We start from the raw sequence: 17,305 nt of genomic DNA, 5'->3' as shown, positions 1-17,305 counted from the left end.
TTAGCTTGCCTCCAGAGTCCAGGCTTTTCCTTTCTTTCTTTCTTCTTGGTTGCTCTGGGTCTTCGTTGCTGCATGCAGGCTTTCTCTGGTTGCAGGGAGTGGGGGTTGCTATTCACTTCACTGCATGGGCTGCTCATCCCATGGCTTCTCTTGTTGCAGAGCACAGGCTCTAGACATGCAGCCTTCAGTAGTTGTGGCTCATGGGCTTAGTTTCTCGGATGCATGTGGGATCTTCCCAGATCAGGGATCTAACCCGTGTCCCTTGCATTGGCAGGCTAATTCTTATCCACTGTGTCACCAGGGAAGTCCCAGGCTTTTTCTTACTACATATTCCTTCTCATCTCCTTATGTTGGGGCTTCTTAGTGATCTCCACGTCAAGTGCCTACGTATGCAGATGACCTCAAGAACCAGTCTTCATTTATGTTAAGACTATCACTCTGAGGTAGATTCTCTAAAGCAGAAGGGAGGGCAAGAAACTTCTCATATATAGAGATGTCCCTGAGAGTTAAAGTGGGCTGTGACCTGTATTTCTTTCATGGACAGTATCTTACTGCTCAAAACCAGAAGGATAGCTGGCTCCCAAGCTCCTTGCAAGAGAACCAAGCCAGACTCCTTCTACTGCAACTTCATAATGCCCGGGCTTCCCTGGTAACAGAGCTGGTAAAGAATCTGCCTGCAATGCAGGAGACCAGGGTTCAATTCCTGGATTGGGAGGATACCCTGGAAAAGGGATAGGCTACCCACTCCAGTATTCTTGGGCTTCCCTGGTGGCTCAGATGGTAAAGAATCCACCTGCAATGCAGGAGATGTGGGTTTGATCCCTGGGATGGGAAGATCCTCTGGAGAAGGGAACAGCTACCCACTCCAGTATTCTGGCCTGGAGAATTCCATGGACAGAGGCACCTGGCAGGCTACAGTCCATGGGGTTGCAAAGAGTCGGACATGGTTGAGTGACTTTCACTTTAAATGAGAAATAGATTTGTTCAGAGCAGGTAGAATTTATTTTAGGCTTTTGTTCCAAGAACCAATTAAGGTTTCCACTTTGCCTTGAACCAATTCTGGTATCCTCCTTTTTTAAAAAAAAATCTGTGAATCGAATGTTAGAGTGCTGGGCTAAGATGTCTCGGTAGCATTTTTACTTAAACTCCTTTTTCTTTTCTCTGTGATTTTCTAGCATCCTTCTTTTTACAACTTTGAGTATCTCACAAATCTGGTCAAAAGGACTCTTCACACTGTTTTTAACTTATGGGTGAGAGATTACAACTTACTCTTAAGAACTTAATTAGTTTTCCTGATGCTGACATTTTGAGAGGGAGTGTTATGAACCATCCTATTTTTTCCAAGTCAGAACTTGAGAAACAGATTTGAGGAAGGATTTTTCTCAGCCCTTCCTGGTTCACGAGGCCCTCTAGAAGATTTTATTTTTTTTTTAGATTAACAGAAAGAGCAAGAGAAAGTATTTTGGTTTTTTTCAGGGCACATCGTCACTACACATATTAGTCAGGGAGGAAGTTGTGACTGGGTGTCTTAGCCAACAGCTGTGCCTGTGTATATGTGTATGTTGGGCAGAGATTGGGGTCCATGGTGGGGGACACAGGGCTGTTTTTATCCTTACAAAAAAGATAAAATTTTTATTATGAAGCCATTCACAGGTGGTTACTCTCTCATGAAGAATTAATAAATAAATAGAGGTAATCTGGAATCTTCAAAGAACAGTTTAAATCAAGAGGACTTGCTGGACATAACTAGAAATGGCTGCTGTCTGGTTACTAATTCTGAGATCTGGACATTGTTGTTGCCGTTCAGTCACCAAGTCATGTCCAACTCTTTGTGAACCCATGGCCTGCAGCATGCCAGGCCTCCCTGTCCCTCACCATCTCCTGGAGTTTGCCCAAGTCCATGTCCATTGAATTTCCCATCACATATGAATGGCTCAGATGGTAAAGAATCTGCCTGCAGTGCAGGAGACATGGATTCAATTCCTGGATCTGGAATATCCTTCAGAGAAGGGAATGACAACCTACTCCAGTATTCATGCCAGAATAATCCCATGGACAGAGGAGTGTGGCGGGCTACAGTCCATGGGGTTGCAAAGAGTCAGACATGACTGAAGCAACTTAGCTTGTACGCGGAATGTGAAGCAAAATGAAAGAAAGAGGATTCAAACTTGATTACTGGTGCTGCACACATTTCAGTTCAGTTTGATTCAGTCGCTCAGTCACGTCCCACTCTTTTTGACCCCATGGACTGCAGCACGCCAGGCTTCCCTGTCCATCACCAACTTCTGGAGCCTACTCAAACTTATGCTGATTGAGTTGTTGATGCTATCCAACCATCTCATCCTCTGTCGTCCCCTTCTCCTCCTGCCCTCAATCTTTCCCAGCATCAGGGTCTTTTCCAATGAGTCAGCTCTTTGCATCAGGTAACCAAAGTATTGGAGCTTCAGCATCAGTCCTTCTAATGAGTATTCAGGGTTGATTTTCTTTAGGATTGACTGGTTTGATCTCCTTGCATCCAAGGAACTCTCAAGAGTCTTCCCCAGCACCACAGTTCAAGAACATCAATTCTCCAGCACTCTGCCTTCTTTATGGTCCACCTCTCTTGACTGCATGACTGCTGGACATTACTTCCCTCTAATTGTTCCTCCTTCCTGCCTCCTTCCTGCTATTGTTTATTGGGCTTACCATTTCATTAGACATTTTACTAAGCAATTTATGTACATCATTCCATTTAATTTTCATACAAGCTTATGAGAGAAGTATGATTGTTATCTCCAGTTGACAAAGAAGGAAATCAAGGCTCATGAAACTGAAGTCACTTGGTCCAGATGAGGCAGAGTGAAAGGCAGAGCTAGAAGGCAACCCCGGGGCTCTCCAGTCCAGACCTTGACCTCTCAACCCTCACATCATACTGCTTCTCACTAAATGTGTTCTGTTCTTTGTCTCCAGGGACAGAATGAGAACGTCTGTCAATGTTGTGGGTGACTCTTTTGGGGCTGGGATTGTCTATCACCTCTCCAAGTCTGAGCTGGACACCATTGACTCCCAGCACCGAGTGCATGAAGACATTGAAATGACCAAGACTCAGTCCATTTATGATGACTTGAAGAACCATAGGGAGAGCAACTCAAACCAGTGTGTCTATGCCGCACACAACTCAGTAATAGTAGATGAGTGCAAGGTATCTTTCCCATTCATGGATATCGAGACCTGTATATAATAGTGCATGCTCAGTTTCTTAAAGCAAACACAAAAGCCCTGCATGTATTATTGTCACATTTATTTTTCTAAAGAATCATGTAACTCAAGCTTCTATGAGTCCCAGATCATCTAACTCTGTGTCTAACATGGCAGCAAATCAACGAATCTAACAGTGAAAGAGTCAGACAGTTGCTTGTTTTGTCCATGTGAGATAAATTCTGATTTTGATTCCCCTGTCCACCCACTCTGCAAATTTGATCAGTTTTCTTTGAATATTATGCTCAAGAATTTGTGGTTTCTAGGGCTTTGCTGGCTTTCAGATATTCTGTTCCTCAAGTGAAACATCAAGAGAAATGCCCAGAATCACTTGATTTACATAGCACAAGTGTTCCTCCTTGCTGTATATCAGGTATTGGTTAAAAAAAGAAAAACGTGCCCACATAACTTTGCAAAGCTATCATTCTCTTAATTATTTTTGTGGGAGCATGAGTTTTGACCTGGAAGTCACTTTGCTCCAAGAATGGGGAAGCAATTGTCTCCTTCAGGACAATTATCCATAAATGTCTTTTTAAAAACACTACATGTCACACATTGCCTGGCAGCACCATTATTCCTGACGCATGGATGTTCTGGACTCTTTTCCAAGCTGTTGGATGCTAAGTCTTAAAGCTCAGTGGGCTCTGTCTCGCCTTCATTGTAACTAACTTGACATTGTCAAAGACTGAGTGTCATGACCAGAGTGAAGCAAACTTGGAGAAACCCCAGCAGGTGAGCAAAGTCAACTCTGGAGGGTCTAGACAGCAGTTGAGGACAATCTGAACCCAACACAGATTTCTGAGACCTTTTTGACTCCTGTTGAACTCATTTAATAATTAATTTCTCCCTGTGTTTCTGGGTCATTCCAAATATATGCCAGACAACTAAGGATGACATAGAAGCAACTCTCTTCACTGGACTATAAGATAGTCCAGTGGCTTATCCCCTCTGTATCAACTACATTGTTCTTAAACCTAATTTTCTAATGAAAATTAGGGAGGGACTCCACTCATCAAGAGGCAATTGCATAAATTAATTAACTCTGTGAAAGCAATTAAAACTGTTAGAAATTAAGATGGACCTAAGTGGTAAACTCCATTCTCCTGAAAAGTCAGTGTTTTCCACATCTAAATGAATATGCTGGATTATTCTCCATCAAAATGTTAGTTTTGGTCAACAAGAGTCAGTATTTCATGGAATAGCTTTATGCTGTATTATATTTAACAAGTATTTATTGTGTGCCTTGTGGGGTTTAATTGAGCACCCCCATCTTATTCCTATGACTTCCTATATTTTGATTATTAATCACGTTCTACCGAGTGCCCATAACCTGGCAAAGCCCTGAATTAGGCACTGGAGGACAGCAAAATGAATGTACAATTACATAGCAAAGATACAGCTTGATCCCAGTGGCTGCCATACAAGGAAATACAGTAGTATGAACCAAAATAAAATCACCATATGTACTTTTTAATTTTGAAGTTATGTATTAGAAGGATTTTAGTGGTTAATTACCTTTGGAGTGACCCTTTTGGAGCATCTCAGCAGGATTCTTAACAATATTGTACAGGACAAGTTTTGAGGAAGATTTGTAGGCATGGGGATAGTTTTAGATTTCAGACTTTCAGGATTTTTTTTTTCCCCCTGAAGGACGTCAAGCACATCAGGACAAATTCATTTCATTTTTTTAGCAAACAATTCAACCCCTAAAGGGAAATGTTGGTCAGCTCTCCCTATCACTGGAAAATAAGCCCATGAGAAAAGAGACTGTATTCCTGTTTATCACTGCTGTGCCCTAAAGCAGTGCCAGGCATGCAACAGGCTCTGCAGAAATATTTACTGAGTGTATCCTTCTAGAACTTCCCTGGTGGCTCAGACGGTAAAGCGTCTGCCTACAATGTGGGAGACCTGGGTTCAATCCCTGGGTTGGGAAGATTCTCTGGAGGAGGAAATGGCAACCCACTCCAGTACTCTTTCCAGTACTCTTGCCTGGAAAATCCCATGGATGGAGGAGCCCGGTAAGCTACAGTCCATGGGTTCATAAAGAGTCGGACATGACTGAGCAACTTCACTTTACTTTACTTTACTTTACTTTATCCTTTTAGCATCCTGACCCTATGCTTTAATTCAGATAACCTTTTTTTTTTTTTTTGCTGGGCAGTTGCATAGAGATAGTGGCTTAGTCTCTCTAGGTAATTAACCACTGAACCAACCACCTGCAAACTCATTGGTGAATTAGTGTTTAGATAATCAAGTAATGAAACCGAGCAAGTCATGAAAATAATGAAACGACCATATTGGTTTAATAATTATTCAGCTGTTTTCATTTTTTAGTTAAGTGATGGAGCTCAGCTCTGTGAAGATCGTGAGGTCAGGCAATTGACTCTTCTTGTTCTAGACCAATCAGCTGGGTTGACACCCATGCACAAAGGAGGCAACCAGAGCTACAGAGATGAATTCGCAGGCTTTACCCAGAATATCTGAGTTACATTTACTCCGGCCTTTGAAACTCTTTCTCGTCTGTTTCGTTTCACTGTTTTAAAAACTGAGGGGGACATCAATGCTTACCGCCAGTCCTCTATCCTTTTGGTTTTTCTATTACCCAGGTGTTGGAAAAGAGCCGGGTGGAATGGATGAGGGGGTGGAGTCCCCACTTCTTTTAATCCAATCAGAAAAAAGAAATGCCCCCAAAAAACTGCTGTCCCAGCTACTCTAGAGACAGAAGTCCTAATATTTGAAAACAACCCCCCCCCCCCACCCAGTTTCTGTCTGGTTTTCCAAAGGCACCACACTGAGATTTATAATGTTGCACAGCTATTGATCTGGTTCAGCGCTAAAAGCCAGATAGGCACATCCAAGGTCATGGTGAACAGGCAGCTTGCTCCAGGCAGACAGTTTGTCCCTGGCAGTCCTTCCTGACAGTTCACTGAAGGGGAAACAAATTTGCTGCTGCTCTGGTCAAAACTTTAACCATTTTAAGCATTGTTATGTCATGTTGGTCTCTCTAGTTTCAGGCTCTTGCCTTGTAACCGTAGTTTGAAATTATGCTGTGTTTTTTATTTTAACCAGAATAACTGCATGTGATGCTTACATTTGCTTCTTGCATGGTCTTCTTTTTTTTTTTTTTAATGGAGGCTTCATGGGGACTGGTGGAAGGAGTAGTTTTTATTTTAATTTGCTTGGTTCACGAAAGGCATTTGGTCTTCTGTTCCTAGCATGTTGTGTGTGTTCATAATGCATGCGTCTCCCTTCCACTTGGGTAAGAAGAAGGTCAGATTTCTTTCAATCATTGCTGCCGTTTGTCATGTCTCCATGTCCTAATGCTTCCATAAATCCAGTCTCTCCATTATGTGGAATATCAGTCGTGGGTTTAAGTTTGCACATGACGTTGAGGACAGACAGATGGAAGGTAAGCTAGGAAAACTATTTAGATGTGGAGGGGGAAACCTCCCATTTTGTGTAAGGGTTCAGTTTGCTTAGAGCCAGGGAAGCATAATCCGGACAGTCTGGTGATTACAGTTGATTAATAAATGTCTGCATTGAAATAATTTAGATTTACTGATCCCCAGCTTTTAATTCCCTTGTTTTCTTCTTTCAACATTTAAAACCTGGACAGCTTATATGGTGGAGCCAGACCACCACGACTTCTGATTTTGAAATTGGACATATATAAAATCCACCTGGGCTCATTGAAACTGAACCTTTCACGTGCATGAGTAGAACTAGATCTGGTTCTGGATTTTTTTTGTTTCTCTGTGGTTGTCTGGAGTAGCACAGGGCACTATGTTTTAAGGACTGCGTTATTGTGTGGTGAGTCTATGGGTAATTAGACCCCCTCACAACCCTAAAAGCATCATACAAGTTATTTATTCCCCAACTTGCAAAGTCCAGTGCTTCAGATACCTCCCCAAGGCAAACATGCATTTTTAAAGTGTACAAATCATTGTTGAAAACTAAGACCAGCTTAAAATCAATTTGGAAAGAACAGTGTTTAACATTAATATTTAAGTTTCATAGTAGAACCTGGGTCTGGTGCTCCTCCACATAACCCCCGGGGTGGTTTTCTGGTTCATGGCCTGTAAGCTGGATGTTGATGATAATTATTTTCAGGTAACTCTGGCAACCAATGGAAAGTCAGCCGACTGCAGTGTTGAGGAAGAACCTTGGAAACATGAAAAATAAGGATATGACTCTCAGCAAATTCTTGAATAAACTCCCCAGCATATCTTATGGTAAAAGAGGATATAAACAAGCTTTCTTTAAAAAGAAAAAAGTACATCTATTTCTGTGTTTACTTAATCTATTAGCTGAGGCTTAGAGGATCTGTTGTGAGTCAGTGACAGGCACGGTGCTGTGTTGCCAAATAATGCTTGGTAAATGTCTCATTTTCTCACTTGTATTATTGTTTGAATGGATGCTGCTGGAGGAATCAGTTTGAATTGAAGACGCGTTCTTGCCAGCTTCCCTTTTCTCTCAATATGCAGAAGCGTGGGTGCTCTTTTCTCCAGGAGACACAGCTAAAGGCGTGTGGCACATTCTGGGGACTTGGAATAATGAGCGGACACTTGGTGTGTTCTCCAGCCTCACCTTGTAGCACACAGGAGATTCTGTTACAGCCTTTATGAGAAAATCCCCTTCGGTGTCTTAGAGCGTTTGCCCTTGTGTTGGTGAAAAGAAAGCACCCATCTTAGGGAACTCTGACAGTTTCTCTTCTGTGTATTCTTTAAGTTGAATGACTAAATGTTTCAAAGAGAGTCACATTTGGAGTCACATCTTAAAAGCAGCCTGTTATGGAACCCATTGAGTCTCTGCCCCACCCCACCTAGTCTATGGGAATGATGGTTGAATTTCAAAGTATGTTTCATAACTTGCTCTAAATTCAGTTATGGGTTAGGATGTAACTTACATAGAATTGCTGTATATATTGACAACACTTAGAGAGCACAGTCAACACACATGTTAACCAGATTCAAATTCGTTTGTGTTTGGGTTATATCACCTGGTATAGTGAGATCAAGTGAGATTATTTGATCTATGTTTCACTGTCTTTGTTTTGTCCATAAAATTCTTATTTTGCGTTTCTACCTTAAAAAAAGACATTCTTCATCCCCCAATTATTTCTGTCATAGTCTCATCAGACTAAAAGACTTAATCATTTTACTGTCCTCACAGATGGAAAACAGTTATGTTGGCTGTGCCTCTTTTAATACTAATCTCATGATAAAAGCAAAACCAAAACAGATTAGTTATCTAATATGTAGAAGCTTTTTGTTACATTTTATCAAAGCACCTAAAACCAATTACAGGACATAGTTGAAAGCAGAACCCATCTTCCTTCCCAGTCTTCTCTGTGGAAAGAACCAGAAAACAAACATATGTGCAAAATCCTATAAAGGTGACATTTCTACGGCAAAGTCAAGGCAGCCTTGAACCATAGAGTAGGAAAAAAGGGTGGCTTTATGGAACTTCACAGACGGAATCTTTTTCCAAGCTGTGGAAGTTTGAGGGGATACATAATATAATACTGGAGTAACTCATCAGTGCCTTGCATGCTATAGGTATTTCCAAGCTACATTTTTCAGTGTCTGTATTATCATTTTCTATTGAATAACCCACAGTATTTTCGTAAGGTAGCTGACTTTGGGAGTTTGCTAAGGATTACTTGAACATGATGCATCACTGAGAAATAAAGCACACTTGACTCTAAGGAATGTGTAGAACTTTGGTCCAGTGTGGGAGTAGGGTGGTCATCTGAGGCCAGCAGATGTGTGCTGAGATATTCATGAATAGTTGTAGAATCCAGGTTTTCATGGAGAAGGTGTTTATGGACATCACATGCCCTTCATTACCTACTCCGTGTGACCTTACTCTTCTACATAGGGAAACTTTGCAACACACAAGAGACATGAGATTCTAGTAGTTTTGTCTCTTAAGCCCTAGTTTTTTTTGTTTTGTTTTGTTTTTTAAAACAATCACTGTTGAGCAGTATTAAGTAGCTCTTTGCTTTTTAAAAAAAAATAATGCATTGGCCTTCATTTGCATTAGATGGACGGTTAAGAGGATGGCCAAGGACTTGCTGAAATGTAGTAGTGGCAAATGCATCCTTTATAGTAGATGTCATGGGTTGTAGGGCTGGTTCCTGGATTTAACTGTGAAACTGTTAAGGAGTCTCTTTAAGTCGTGCTTCTGAGGGCATTTTTTATGGTGAGAAGGATGTAGATGTCCATCTAGGAACTTGTGGTTTTGTTGTTTAAGGCCAGCTTAGCACTTGAACATACTGACAGGCTGCTCAAAGGAGTGGTCTCAAGATTGTCTTCCAAAGATTCTGCTGAAAAGTCTTCCGTAATCGCTTGTCTTCAGGTTTTTTCTAGTTATCGAGTTAGCCTATACATATATAAGGAGACAGTGTATTCAGAAGAAACTAGGTGCTCAGCTTAACAAAGTGGGTTTTTCTAGTTTGAAACTGTACGCGGCAAGTCTCATGAGAATATCCTTAGGAAATGGGTTTATTTGGAAGTTCAACAAATCAGTTAAAAATAAGCAATTTCTCAAATGCAGGAGTAGCTTGAAAACCCAGGGTGTAGGGGGAACTGATGTGTGACTGTGTCCTCTGGGTTTTCAGGCCTCTCATCCTTCTCATGCCACGCCCACTGGGGTTCCTTGTCCAGCATATGTGCCATAAACAGCACAAGTGCATCCAGAATATACCTCTAGCAACCATTTTCTAAACAGGACATTATAACTTGTCAGTCATATGCAGAGATTTATTTTAATAAGTCCAACACAAATATGAATGCTCATGACACTCCGTTCATGTTTGATCATGCATAAATGTTACACTTGTACACAGACATGGCAGGCTAGATATACACACTGCATCCTGCAAGTTCTGTTAAGTCAGGACTTTGTCAATATCGTTTTTTATGGACTCATTTACTATATTTAGGAATCAGAATCATTTCAGAAGAAAACCAAGTAGACTTTTATTCTCTCCTTCCTCATTTACGTCCTTTGAAAAAAACCCATCATCATTTGATTACCTACTACAATTCAATGAATCAAGTCCTATTTGTGCAAAGAATGGCGTAGCTCTCAAGGCAAAGCTTTATCTTAGACCTTTGGGGATGTACCTCCCATGAAAAGAGCACCAGAAATTCAAGGCAATCATCTAAATCACTCAGATCTTCGATATAAAACTTTAGATGGTAAGTTCTGAATCAAGTAGCTATCAGATTTTATTCTTACTGTTGGGAGTGGAAACAACCTATAGCCTGCAGAAGTTACCATGTTCCATAAAATATAAATATTTACTTCTCTTTAACTACTTATCAGCTTGGGTTAAGGAAAGTCTAAAGAAAGGTTGCCAAAATGCCTGGTTTTTGGATTTGAACTGGTGGAAGCTAAGAAAGGCTTAGGGGAAATTCAGTTTGTGGAAAGATGTACTCTTGGTCAGTAAGGTCAGGAATCCCAACAGCTGGTTAATTAGAAAGTCTCAGATCATTTCCACTCGTGCGCAGAGACAAATGTCATTTGCAAGTGTATATCTAGTCAAGAAGCCCTTTTGGAGTCAGGTAGAAAATCCCATGGATAGAAGGAGCCTGGCAGACTACAGTCCTTGGAGTTGCAACAGAGTTAGACACAACTTAATGACTAAGTAACAACAATTCACCTACTGGATCTCCAGAGGGAAGCCCAATCCTGCCATGTTTTTGCAAATACCACACTTCCGTTTGTTCCCAATAGCAAAAAGTATGGTACCATATTTCACTTTTGTCTGAATCAAGGGTTCTGTTTGTGCTATGTATTCCATACAAAGAGCGTTAGAGAATTAAGGCAGTCATCTAGAGCATGCAGATCTTCATGATCTGAACCAAGTAGCCGTTAGAAATTCAGCAGTGAATTCAGACAGGTACCCACATATTCAGAGAATTCTCCATTGTTTAGACTCTTGATAAACAAGCCTCAGCAGCTCTTGCCTGATGTGATGACTAAATGCTCAGCATTTACACCCAGTGGAGGTGGCCATTCCCACTTCATTGCTCTTCAGCGCTTGGGGCCATGCAGTTGCAGGGGTTGCTGGTTGGACTTTGCTTACTGCTACTGCTATTGCTACCTCTGCTGCTGCTGCTGCTGCTGCTAAGTCACATCAGTCGTGTCCGACTCTGTGCGACCCCATAGATGGCAGCCAGCCAGGCTCCCGTCCCTGGGATTCTCCAGGCAAGAACACTGGAGTGGGTTGCCATTTCCTTCTCCAGTGCATGAAAGTGAAAAGTGAAAGCAAAGTCGCTCAGTCGTGTCTGACTCTTCGTGACCCCATGGACTGTAGCCTACCAGGCTCCTCCGTCCATGGGATTTCCCAGGCAAGAGTACTGGAGTGGGTTGCCATTGCCTTCTCTCCAGATAAATTCATTCCAAGCCAAGGAAAGGGACCAAATGGTATTTTTCAATTATGTAATACTTGTTCTTTGAATACAATATGATGATCTAGGAGCCTGGAAAGATTAAGGTTAAAAGCAAAAGGCCTGAAGGAATTTTGAAGTGAGAGTTTTATAAATCTAGTTGTCAAAGAAGATAAATGGTCTCAGTATCTGGTAATTTTGTCTAAAACCAAGAAGGGCCACTGAGCACCAACCCAGACAGGTTGCACTATAAGGCAGGTTGGTCTCCTGGGATGAAGTGAGTGCAAAGCTATTCAGACATCAGTTGCTTTTGATTTTTTTTCTGAAAAGAAAATTCAACTTCCGCTCTTCCTTTTCCTCTCTTCTTATTCCAGTGATCATTGTTGCTCAGTTTAGTAAATGACCATCCAAGTTAGCACAAAGGTTGGTTTTAGAACAGATGACAGGGAGTCTTAATTGAGTAGTATCTAATTTCATAGCACAGCTAATTTAGGGAATAGCAGAAATAACAGAGATGAGAAATAATGCAGTTGGGAAGAGAAACATTTGACTGAGAGTCTGCCCATTTTTATTCATACAACTTATAGTCACTTTACACATGAGCACCATTGGAAAAAAAAAAAAAAGGACAGGCTAGATTAAAATTTAAAATGCCCATCCATCCCTAAGAAACCACCATATAATGATCTCTGCTTTAACTTCTTTTTCTTAAGAGGCTTACTACTATGTGTGTATGCTAAGTCACTTCAGTTGTGTCCGACTCTTTGCAATCCATGGACCATAGCCCACCAGGCTCCTCTGTCCATGGGATTCTCCAGGCAAGAATACTGGAGTGGGTTGCCATGCCCTCCTCTAGGGGATCTTCCCAACCCAGGGATTGTACCCACGTCTCTTATGTCTCCTGCATTGGCAGGCAGGTTCTTTACCATTAGCGCCTCCTGGGATACTTACCTACTGCTATAACACATTACTTATTTATATTGTAAGTCAGAGGATCCCACAATAATGAATAATCGATTTGGATTTTTCTCATCCCCTTTGGGAGAAATTAAGTTCAATCCTCTCTCTTCATTTGATGTCTTACGACAAGCTTGGAAGATGGCCATGTTCATCCACAGGTTGGTGTTTGGGAATACAAACCAACCTCCTTTTATAAAACTGTCCTTTACTTAAGGCACTGTTCTAGTAGAAGTAGCCATTCAGCTCAGGGAAAAGTGCTGCCCCAGTTACCATGAGGGGCCAGGATGAATCTGTGGCCTCCCTCAAGGTCTTGCATCATTCCTGCTGTAGCAACAGAGCCCACGCTGAATACCCAAAACACACAGTTTCCTCCAGACGGTTCTAATTGCCAACCCAGTATGGGAATTTGGGAGCCTTTGGCAAATCAACTTGAAAACTCTTATGAAATTTGGTGCAAGACTTACACAATAACAGCAGCTGTCTGTAAATACCTTCCTTTTCACCAGTACTCAGACACGCACATCCACATACAGGGTGGGATCAAGCCAAGTTCTTTCTCTGGAAAGGTTTGCAGGGATGTTTGATTGAGTTCATTTGCAAATTTTCCTCTTGGTTTGTTTTCACTGTGGTCATCACATCACAGGCAGAGAAGGTCTATCTTACAAGAGTGGACTTGTATTGGTGATCTTAGATCTTCTTCTATGCCCAGAGTTTCTAAAGTGAATAAAATGCATGGTCTGTCTGCAGGGGGCGTGTGACCAGCCATGGCCTTCAAACAATCTCTTGAACATTCCAGTATCACTGCAATGGGCTGCTGTTTGCATCCTTGTTCTTTGTCCAGATTTCTGCTAAATACAGAATAGGATTTGTATTACTGTGCCATGAACACTTTCATTAACAGAAAAGACCTCAGCTCTGTAGATGCAGGGCAGAGAGATGTACAGCTAGTACTAAAAGAATAGAGTTAGTTTTTGTTGGTTTAAATTTTTCATGCAGAAGACCTAACACTAGAGCATCAATAAAAAGATATTTCTTAACTGACCCATTTAAGAACATATGAAATAGTAAGAGAAGCCCTCAAGTTCTTATTTCATTCACTGTAAGTAATTACTGATCAGCTTGCCTATGTCCAGCCTTGCCTCACCTTCTTAGCTCTGGAGCGTGTATCCATTTTGATATATTTTAAACTCCTTCTGATTGTTATACAGGGCCCTTTGGGGCTGAGGATAAAACCTGCTACTGAACAGATCCCTGTACCTTGCAGAGTCAGCACCTGACCTAGAGCCCAGGTAACAACAGGTCTCCAGTTTCTCCGGAGACACCCCTCATCCCTGGGTGAGTGTTGGAACGTAACTTATGACCATGACCATTGTCATCTTTCCCCGCGGAGTGGGGATGATGCAGTGGGAGCCTCACTCCTTCTGGGTTCTGTTTCTTCTCATGGCAGCCAAGTAAGCTGCTTAAAAACAGTCTGTTGCCTTTGGTAGGAGAGAAATGCACACACTAGCCCAGGAAGTTAGTTTAGCGTTATCTCTGTGGTTTCGCCCCCATGGAGCGAGTTCTCTGAGATGTATGATCAGAAAGCTGGTACTCTGGTTTCTTCTCCAGGAGAGTTCTTCTTCTTACTTGGAACTCATCCTTTCGCAGCCAGATCTTTCCATAAATGACCTTCACTCCTTCCCTTCCTCCTTCCCCCCAGGAAATCTCAGCATTACATTTCCATGTTGCACAGGACAGATCAGGTTATCTGGTCACTCTAGAGATTTGTATATAAAAAAATACTTTTGTGAGGATTTTTATATATTGTTTTTTTATTTGTTTTCTATGGCTTGAGGAGAGAGCTGGCAAACTGTGAATCTAATTTGATCTTGCTGCCAGCAGACATATTTTGGCTCCCTGGTAAAAATCTATGTTACCAGGGACAATCTATTGCCCTCTGGTCAGTATTGTACCCTCCAAAATTCACAGATTCCTCCAATCCAACCTTACATTCTTTTTTAAACAAATCCCTGGGCTTCTTTGCTGTTATTTATAAAAAGCATGAGAAAACGTATTTAGAGTCCTGGATATTATATGTTTAATATTGATTTAGCCTTTAATGATGTTATAAGTTTGTATCTATTCTTCATAAACCATAAAGAACTCAGCGTAGACTGAATGGATCTATTTAGTATCTGTAATTTTGCAGACAGATATTTTCTTACAGTATTTTCTATATAACCACATATGTAGAATTACAACTAATTCAAGCACAAGACATTTCTACAGCAATTTAGAGCTGTCCCTGTTTCCTGAGCATACGGTCACATTTGAAAAATGTAAAAACCCAGTCCTTTGTGATGCAATGAACAAAATGACCATTAAGAACAAAGAGTCAGTTAAATCCTTTAGCTGGGAAGGATATGTATAATATTTAAACAATTAGGCTTTTTAACTCAAGGAATGGTGCTGACTCTTTATTTTTGACACCACGTCTTGTTTTTCCACCTAAACATTCTAATTTTGCTTTTCTCCAAGAAAGTGAAAAATAAGGTGATAATAGTGGAATCATCTCTATTCAGAATCTCCCATACCTTCCTAATAATTTATGTGAAAATTGGCTTAGGAAAACTTTGGATAGCAGAGATTGAGGGTGAATGTGAGGAAGCCAATCAGTACAGATTTGTTGCAGTTCATTCTTGCCAAGCAAATTGGTAGTAAATGTCACATTGTTATGTGAATTGAGCACATATTTTTAAGGTTAAAAAAAAAAACACATTAGTACCAGCTATGAAGCAATACTCTATCAATGGGGCTTAGAGTCTCACTGAAATTATTTAGAAGCAGCCCAGGTAGATTCTGTCCTCAGGTGAGTAACAATCTATGTAAATTTCCCCAAAAGGCAAATCAATAATCACTGCAAAGACAAGGAAGGGTCTTCCTTCCGCCAAACACACTTTCTGATAATATGATTGTAGAGCTAGTATTTTTGCTATGTTTTAGGAAATAGTTACATGGAAAGTGTACTGGTGTGTATTTAAATCCACTCCTCATTAAGCAATCAGATTAGATGTGCCCTCAACTGGCAACAATTATATCTGTGATTTTCAAGTACAGATAGCTGTCAAGCATGAAGTTCTTGTGTATACACAGTAACACTTGGTTCACGCATGAAGAAAAGTGCCTATGCACTTTGTGTAGCTATAATGTAGATATCTATGTGTAATTTCAGTGAAATGGTATATAGATGTATTGTAATTTAATTTAAATGTTATTTTTGGCTGTTTATCTAAGTGCAGTAGACATGTTGGTTGATGTTTTGAAAATCCTTCTTTTCCTTCTTAGCTAGTGGTGAATCATTTCTCTTCTTTCTTAAAGTGACTTGGGAATGTATATCAGTGAAGAACTTATCTGTGAATCCTTTGTACTGATGATTGGTTGAAAGTCTGTGTGTATCCAGTATCTTTGTAAATATGTGATTCAGGGCAAGGGGGTGTTGGCTATGTGTCATGATTCTTAGTCAAAGGTCATCTGATGTCTATGTAGTGCCCAGTGAATACATTTGTGGAACTTTTGATTATCTAGGCCTAGGTAGATTTAGAATAAGGACATTTATCTGCAGCTAAGACATTTATATTTGCTTGATGAATTGAGCTCAAAGAGACAAAAGGTACGTCTGCTGAGCATGAGCATGTTAGCATTGTGTCTGTAGGTAAAGGTTTGCTTCTTTGGTTGCCAAATACCGATCATCATGCTCATGACTTAAAGGTTGTGAAGAGCCTTGTCCCCCTTGGTTTCTTGAGTTGGGGTATAGGAAAGACATTCACTAACTGCCATGCAGGTAAAATCCCACAAAAGCACACTTCTGGTAAATTGCACAGTTGTCTCTAGAAAGATAGAGCATGAGAAGCACAAGAATGGTCAGTATACTCTTGGGGGGACTGCGAAAAAAAAAAAAAAAACAACTAGTGAAGCACAGATCCCGCATATGTGAAGGGAGTAGGACCTCTAGCTACTAGGCTTTGTGTGTGTGTTTCAAGTGTTTGAAGATAAGGTTAACTAATGCAATTATTGCCTCCCCAAACACACATTCTGTCTAATTATCACCAAGTTGAATGCTATGAGGTCTACAGCTCCTGTAACCCCCTTTTCCTTCTTTAAGGACAGAGAAAAATGACCATGTGCAGCTGGGAACACTGAGTGCCCCTCTCTTTTCACAAGAAATGCGAAGCTAAGAGATCCTCTGAGGGCACAGAGCATGTTAATTTTCAGTGTCTACTCCAGTGATTGGAGTGAAAGGATGTAAGTGTGAACAGGCACATTTTTTTTCTTGAAAATGTGGCTTCTTCAACTTGTGTCATATTCAGGATGGAAACCTTACTGAAAGAAATCTAGCCTTTAGGTAGAATTCCCTTTGAAGATTCTTGTGTGTGTCCAGAATGAAAGATAAAAGTAGTTGTTTCCCTCACATTCACAATTCCCATTGATCTAAAGTCATGTAACATAGAGCACCTATAACACATCAGGTTTAATGAATGAAAAAAGATAAAAATTTTGACTAATTTTGGAGTTGTTTCTTACATATGGTACTAGGAAATGCCTTGTTGGCAAAGCACATTTTGGGTATTTGAAGTATTTTGCTTTCACCTTTAGCTTTCTTACAATGTGGACTGATTACTGTAACATTACTTGTGTAAAATAAAACTGGATATTCTTTATATACTGGAAAT

The 17,305-nt window shown here is 40.7% G+C and overlaps 1 protein-coding gene across 3 annotated transcripts in view; it reads left to right on the top strand.

Annotated features, from left to right (window-relative positions):
• SLC1A2 (solute carrier family 1 member 2) overlaps positions 1–9,747 on the top strand; it is a 160,280-nt gene extending 150,533 nt beyond the window's left edge. For all 3 annotated transcript variants that reach the window (XM_043909274.1, XM_043909282.1, XM_043909264.1), the window contains exons 10-11: positions 2,950–3,181; positions 7,348–9,747. In XM_043909274.1, the coding sequence (XP_043765209.1) occupies positions 2,950–3,181; positions 7,348–7,419 (304 nt within the window). In that variant the 3' untranslated portion in view covers positions 7,420–9,747. The remainder of the gene's footprint in view (positions 1–2,949; positions 3,182–7,347) is intronic.
• The last annotated feature ends 7,558 nt before the right edge of the window (positions 9,748–17,305 follow it).

This window comes from Cervus elaphus, chromosome 1 (genome assembly GCF_910594005.1).
Source record: "Cervus elaphus chromosome 1, mCerEla1.1, whole genome shotgun sequence".
NCBI lineage: Eukaryota > Metazoa > Chordata > Mammalia > Artiodactyla > Cervidae > Cervus > Cervus elaphus.
The sequence above is the reverse complement of the archived record's forward strand: the minus strand, read 5'-3'. Positions and strand labels throughout refer to the sequence as shown.